This window comes from Chelonoidis abingdonii, chromosome 1 (genome assembly GCF_003597395.2).
Source record: "Chelonoidis abingdonii isolate Lonesome George chromosome 1, CheloAbing_2.0, whole genome shotgun sequence".
Classification (NCBI taxonomy): Eukaryota; Metazoa; Chordata; order Testudines; family Testudinidae; genus Chelonoidis; species Chelonoidis abingdonii.
The window spans coordinates 244,695,459-244,702,729 of NC_133769.1; the positions used below are offsets into that span (position 1 = coordinate 244,695,459).

Consider the following 7,271-nt stretch of genomic DNA (forward strand, 5'->3'; position numbering starts at 1 on the left):
CTTCAAAGAAAGGTGCCTGCTAAATGAATGAGCTCTATATTATTAGAAGACTTCTCCCCCTATAGGTATGTATAGACTGATCAAGTCACCTCTTAATCTTCTCTTTGATAAGCTAAGTAGAGTGAGCTCACTAATAGCTCAGTTCCCCACACTGCCTCTCTTAGGTCAGTGGAAGTGCTCCTCATGACGACGCGCACCACAGACCAAGGGATGCTAGCATGGACATGTAATTACTGCAGTGGCTGTAAGTCACCCTAATATAGGTCGACTTACTTTTGTAGTGTAGACATACTCTAAGTCTTTTCCAGCAAAGCAGGTTTCCCAGACCTCAGATTATTCATGTAGCTCTATCCTGAACTCTTCAATTTTCAGCATCCTTTTGAAATGGTGACACCAGAACTGGACACAATATTCCAGTAACAATCTCACCAATGTTGTACACAGAGCACCCTCTGCCTATTCAATATTCTCTTGCTTATATTTCCAATAATCGCATTAGTGCTCTCAGAGTATGTCTACACAGCAGCTGGGAAGTTTGTCTGCCCATGCTGGAAATTATACTTATGCTATCTCTGCTCAAGTTAGCATCTACGAATAGCAGTGGGGCTGTGCTTGTATGGACAATGGGTCAGTCCATACAACTGGACTGGAGACTGGGCAGGATTGTATTTGCGTTCCTAGCCCAATATGTCACCTATGCTGCCAAAGCCAGACTGCTATTCTTAGGCATTAGCACAAGCAGAGCTAGGGTGTGAATATGTACCTGTACTGGGAATTGCACCTCTCTGTTGCTGATCATTGATAAAAATATTGAATGACATTGCACTAAGGGGTGTTTCTAGTTGGTTCCTTCAGATGCTATACCTCACTGGGAACTGAACCTGCCGTAATATATCTAATAAAAGTCCCCAAGAACTCTGGAAACACATTGTCATTTTCTAGGTTTTTATGATACTACAAGTGAAACATACACCTCCACCCCGATATAATGAAGTTTCACCTATAACACAGTAAGATTTTTGGCTCCTGAGGAGTGCGTTATATCGGGGGAGATGGTTTATATGTCTTGTCAATAGATGGAGTCAATAAAAGGAAAAAAAAGTAAAGTTAATTATTCTGTTAATAAGTAAATAGAAAACTTACCGTTTTCCGTACAACTCTCCGGCCTACTTCCATAGAACAGGTGTATTCAGTAACAGTGACACTGCTGTCCCAGGTTAGCTTTAGTTTTTCAGGATTCAGCATCAAGTTGGTAATGGGTGAGGATGATGAGTTTGCTGAAAGTTTTATGAGTTAATATCAGAGAGGATGCAATAAGATTTTAAAAAGTTTTCAGGTGCAGAGGCTAGTATTAAGCAGGCCTGCTGTGACACTACATAGCATAACTGGATGGGCAAATGTCCAGGTGAGTGAGATGAATTAAACCCTGTCCTTTAGATTATCTCAATTAAAGTATTGTACTTACACTCTGTATACAAAAGGACAGCATGCAACCTAGGAAATAACATGACACAACAAAGCATGGAAATAAGTCCTAGAGTGGCAGCCATCCTCTTGTCCTTGGAAATAAACAGGAGTGAAACCTACAAGAGAAGAAACAAATGCCAAAGCACACTTAGGTTTCTGTAAAGCTTGATTTCTTTTAAGGACAGAATCAAGGACTGTTTTTATTCGTTACTAGAATCAGCTAAATATATCACACATATGCACCAGCAACAAGGCCCAGTAGCTAAGGCATTGTGCTGGTACTTGGGAGACTGGGGTTCAAGCCCCTTCTTTGTCACTTTGACTTTGGGCTGGTTGCTTAGGCCCTCTGGCCCCAAGGCATATATGCATTGTGGTGCCTCGCCACTCAGCAGAATTCACAAACCCTGGGTTAGGCACCTAAGCTCTCTGTACAATGCATGAAGAAGCCAGCTGCTTAAGAATGGGATCCATGAAAGCCTGCATGCTAGGAACCAAGCTGTCCAATAGAAAATAGCAGATGCAGAGGAGAGGGATGTGTCCTGCCCCTTTCAGGGAATTAGGTGCCTAAATCTAGGCTGGAGGGGAGTACCTATCTCTGCTTGGGATGTGCAGCCATGTACCCTTCTCCTGGAGTCAGGAACCTAAGCTGTTGTTAGTAAGAATGGCAGAAGTACCCTCCTAATTCTACACAAAATAGAGGTGGTGGTAGCTTTATAACTTTTAACCTTGTGGTTAAGACACTCAGGTGGGAGACCTCAGTTCAGTTCTTCCCTCTGTGTGCTGTGGAGAAGGGATTTGACTTTGGGCTTCCCACCTCTCTTCTGACTGCCCTAAAGCTGGACTGTAGAGTCAGTCACAAACTCTCTCACTCAGTGTCTATTTCATTTTTTAATTATGAAATATAAAGTGGAACAGCTTCAACAAGAGGGATTGAGACAGCCTCACAGGATACTATCCCATAGTCGAGTGGTTGGGGCATGCATCTGAGGGGTGGAAAGCCCAAGTTCAAAGCAGTTCTTTTCTAAGGGTGGAAACTGAACCAGCGTTTTCCACATCCCAGGTGAGTGTTCTAACTAGTGGACTAAAGGTTACAAGGAAGGCCACTGCTGCCTCCTTCCTCCCTTGGCTTCTCTGTATGGCTTAAAGCCTATTGGATTGGGACCTGCAGGCGAGGTAGGTGGGACATTGCCCAGTTTAACCTGGTTTGAGGATTATGCAGGCGTGAGATTGGTGCTGGCCATCAGTATTGAGGCAGCGATGTGCACAGCCAGAGATAGAAATGTAGACACCTTGGGGACTTTAACAGCAGAAATTTTGGCACTGAACAATTTTAGGCACCTCCAAAGTTAGGTGGCAGCTCAGTAGCGGTATTGAGGATTTCTGTGGTTCCTAAATTTTGGACTTAGACTCCTGAAGTGGGAGTTAGATGCCTAAATCCTTTTGTGGTTCTGGTCCTCTCTCCCTCAGTTCCCCTTCTGTACAAAGTGGATAACAGCACTGCGCTATCTCACTGGGGTGTGCTGAGGATAAATACATTGAAGATTGTGAGGTGCTCAGATATTATGGCAACCAGGACCATCTACTTATTTCCTTTGTAAAACCTTCTGAGAGCTATTGATTAAAAGCATTTAGATAAGAGTTAAGTGTTAGCATATAGACTTGTTTGTCAGCCTGAGATAGAATTTATCTATAGGTAACTGAATCCACCCCCGCAACCAATCTCTTTGAATCGGTTCGATTTCCTCTTCTCAGAGAAGTTGATGGAACTGAACACACTTAGTATTCCAAGTAAGCATAATAATTAGGTTATATATATGTATATTTCAGTAGACATTTTCATAATTCCCTTGACTTTTACGTCTACATTTGGTTTCCTTTTATGACGCATGACCGAAATCTTGGTCAAGACTAATCCCCACAGTGTCTACAGTTAATTTCGACTCAGAATAGGAGGAAATGAGATTATCATTATTCCTTCCAATGTGCACTGTCTTGCATTTGCTGAGTGAGCTTGATCTGCTGCCCTGAATGTCTCTGACAGTCCCGTCTCTGACAGAAGGTTCCTGACCCTTCTCTCTGTCCTGACTTACCTAAAGAATTTTGGGCCACTTTCAAATGTGGTCACCTCACTCTTCATCATCCTTTTCCAGAATGTTTTAAACATATTAAAGAATACTAGGCCGAGTATGTAACTGTAACCTGTCAGACGGTGTTTTCCTACTTTGTCTCTTGCCTCTTGGTTTCTGATCCAGGAATACTCAATCCTCACCTTGGACACTTTAGTTACTTTAAGAGTCTTTTGCGAGAGAGACTTTGTCACAGGCTTTTTGAAGGTCCAAATGTTATTACACCATCTGTTTCTTCTTTATTACTTCTGTTGACATGCTGAAAACGTTATAGTAAATCAGAGGCATGATTTTCCTTTTTCAGAAGCTTGTCCTTTGAACCTAACATGTTCATACAGGTCTATTTTAATTCTGTTTTTTTATTGCAGTTTTAATGTATTTACCTGAGACTGAAGTGAGATTTCCCAATTTCTAATTCCTTATATCTCCCTTAGTACTATTTTTGAAAGAGTGGTGCCCTCTAGTATAATAGCAAGTTTTAATGAGCGATTGCATACTCATTAGCCTCCCAGCCACTTCGTTCTTCCTCTTGGGTGTGTGCCCTTTCATCCTGATGACTTATTGCTCCTTACTTTATCAATTTGTTCCAGCACCATCTCTTTTTACACCTCAGTCTCTTTCACTACCTCATCTTTATTACCTGCAAAGAGTAAATGTCCCCTCATGATCCTTTCTGGTGAAGAGTGATGCAAAGAAACAATTTTGTTCTTTGCAATGCCCTTTTCCTCCTTAATCAATCCCTTTACTCCCTGCTAGTTCAGTGGACACACCAATTCATTCACAGACACCCTGCTTTTGACACATATAAATTATTTCTTATTTTTTTAAAGTCTTTACCAACTGCTATTTAAAATCTGATTTAGCCCACTTACCTGTCATAGTTTATACTGCTTTCAGCTGACTTCATTTGGATACATTATTATTTTCTGCAGGCAATTTGTGTGGAGAAATAAAATCTTGTATCTTGCCATATTTTTTTCTTATCTACTTGCTTCCTTTTTTCTATAGGACCATTCATAGTTGCCTTTGTCTTTGTTAAATAAATAACCTCCATACTAGATCTAAGGATTTTCACTTTTTCACTTTTGACTTTAGGGACTTTTTGACTAGCTTCCTCTTTTTTTATTAAAAATATCCCCTTTCTACAATGCTTAATTTTTGGTATGGCTCCTCCACCCATGGATGCTGAAATTATCTATATTTCTATGCATTGCTATTTGTCATTGACTTCACTATTTTATCCCTTCCGTTAGAAATCCCCCTTTTCAGTTCCTTAACACTTTCTTTCACAAAATACTCTAGAGCCGAAAATACATTTGTTCCAAAGATCTCAGTCAGGAACTATGCATACAGAAATCTCTAGAATTCCTGAACAACTGTTCAGACATTGGCTATTTTTGTAAATCTTCGTGAAATCTAAGGAACAGACTATTTGAAGAAATTCAGTTTAACAGTTTCTCACTTCTAATCAGACCAAGTATCCATGTATTGCTGGTTTAAATTTTCTTGGACTGCTTCCCTGCGGGATGAGTGGAGATCATCTCTTCTCAAGGGCTGCAAGTAACTCAGCTCCCCACCATTCTCAGAGGGTCTGCTGAGACAGAGGCCATCCCCATGAAGGTCTCTTGCCTCCTTCATTCTGCCCTCCCCGATCTCCAGCTTTCTGATGGCTTTTGGCAGCACTGCTCCTGGTGGCTTCCCCACTGCGCTCAGATCCTCCCTAAGGGGAACTTCAAAGAATGGAAGTGAAAGTCAGGCAAGCTGCTACAGACATGGCCTGTTGTAACCTTTGAATCTTTGTCACACAAATTTGGGGAGGGAGAGGGTACTCTCCCCCAGATAGCTAGGGATGTGGGGTTAGACAGTTATCTGTGGGGAAATTATACCAATTTAGGAGGTCCCTGGTGTGGTAGCTCCTATGCCAATCCCCAATCTATGAGTAGCAGTATGGTTGGAAGAAAAGTGCTGTGAGCAGGTTTTTCTGACACAATGTTGATCTCCAGTTACCAGAACACCCCCTTGGGGCCACTTGGCTGCAGCATACTTTTTTAAAACATCCCTTATATAGACCCTGCCCAGTGCAAAGACAGCCAGAGGGTTCTCTCTAAAAGCACCTCTTGCACTGTGAGCCCTTAGCAGTAACGAGGGTCAGGATGCACAGAGCTATATCCTTGCAAATCCCCTGTTTAAGGGTTCAGGCAAAGCAGAGACTACAGCCTAACGTGGGAATCTTCCCTTTCTACACCTTCTGCAGCCCGCCCCTCTAAACCAATGAAGTCTTCCCTTTACATTTCTCCCAGCTGAGCTCAGGGCCACCGCATTGCCTCTGTACTCTGAGGTCCTACAAAATTCCTTTTCTTTATGAAGTTTTTCTTACTTGTGTTCACTTAATCATTTTTGATATTTGCAGATTTGCAGGAAGTGATTGCTTTAGTACAAATCAGAATTCACTTCTTAAAAATCACTAGGTAATTCCCAACAAAAATTACCTGGAGTTACTCAATATCTGTTAGAAATGACTTAGGTTTATATTACTAATCCTCAGTAAAACTATTTTCTTGTCATTTATTAGTGATTAAATGATTCAAGGCAATCACTAACAGATGCTAAGTAATAAGTTTGCTGGGAGTAAGTATTTAGAAATGGAGTAATTTTGAACAAATAGTAAAACAATTCTGATTAATTCTAAGTAACTACTGGTAAATGACAAGTAGCTATTTTGCCTGATATCCAGTAAGTAATACATTTTGAGGTTTGGAGGTTTATGTTTTAATGGGGTTGCTGGGTGTAAGCTGGATTTGGATTTCAGATTTAAGTTCTGGTCTAAATTTAGAAGAAAAGAAAAAAAAGAGAGACACACAAAACTTTCACTGTGCTCCCCAGACTGTTTAATTTTGAAAGAGTTATTTTTGCACATTAATAGGAAAGTAGCGGTAGATCACACCTCCACTTACCTTACAGCCTTCTTTCATCTGCTCATTATTCTGCTACATCTCTCTCTTCAGACCCCTCTTCTACTCTTGCTGCAAAAATTCACACATCCGCTTAATTTCACCTGCATGAACAGTCCCAATGAAATTAAGTTCATGCTAAGACTTTAGTGCCTTGGACTCAATGGGCCAGATCGAGAAGGAATGTATAAGAGTGTAAATAACACGTTGGCAAGTAGATGCAAGTCTAAGTTTGTGTAACAACACTGAACAGACCCACATTATACCTGCTTAGACTCCCTAAGAGTCAGTTAGACTCGCATCTGAATTTAGTTCAGAGTGGCTAATTATGAAATACTAAACAATCGCTCCATTATTTCACTCTTCTCAGGGGAAACTGGATTTCCTCAAATACATCGATACTCAGACTGAGGCTTGCGAGCAGTAGTGGCTATTTAATGTGTCTCCCTGCAGCGTATGATATTAAAACACGATGTGATTTAATAATTAACCAGTCCATGTTATTAACCAATCCGGATGCTTTTCCTATGTTATTAACCAATTGCATTTGATAAAATAATACTTGGTCAGTCATTCTGCCATGATTATATACTACTGGATAGCATAGTGGTTAAGAGCGCCGCCCTTTGATACGAGAGACCGAGATTCAAATCCTGGTTGGTACCCAAATTTCCAGTAGGGGTCCTTGGGCAAAAGACCCCCTAACGCTTCACCTGCCTACCTCAAA

At 41.0% G+C, this 7,271-nt stretch overlaps 2 protein-coding genes across 6 annotated transcripts in view; both read right to left on the reverse strand.

Annotated features, from left to right (window-relative positions):
- LOC116820672 (granulocyte-macrophage colony-stimulating factor receptor subunit alpha-like) overlaps window positions 1-7,271 on the reverse strand; it is a 124,064-nt gene that overhangs the window by 29,710 nt on the left and 87,083 nt on the right. The gene's annotated exons all lie outside the window — the stretch shown is intronic.
- LOC116829729 (granulocyte-macrophage colony-stimulating factor receptor subunit alpha-like) overlaps window positions 1-7,271 on the reverse strand; it is a 39,835-nt gene that overhangs the window by 21,592 nt on the left and 10,972 nt on the right. For 2 of the 5 annotated variants that reach the window (XM_075060759.1, XM_075060763.1), the window contains exons 2-4: window positions 3,737-3,852; window positions 1,466-1,583; window positions 1,144-1,277 (exon numbers count right to left, since the gene is read on the reverse strand). In XM_075060759.1, the coding sequence (XP_074916860.1) occupies window positions 1,144-1,277; window positions 1,466-1,550 (219 nt within the window). In that variant the 5' untranslated portion in view covers window positions 1,551-1,583; window positions 3,737-3,852. Of the gene's footprint in view, window positions 1-1,143; window positions 1,278-1,465; window positions 1,584-3,736; window positions 3,853-3,976; window positions 4,229-6,547; window positions 6,617-7,271 lie in introns of those variants that run through there. The other 3 variants (XM_075060768.1, XM_075060757.1, XM_032788705.2) reach the window with 3 other exon arrangements.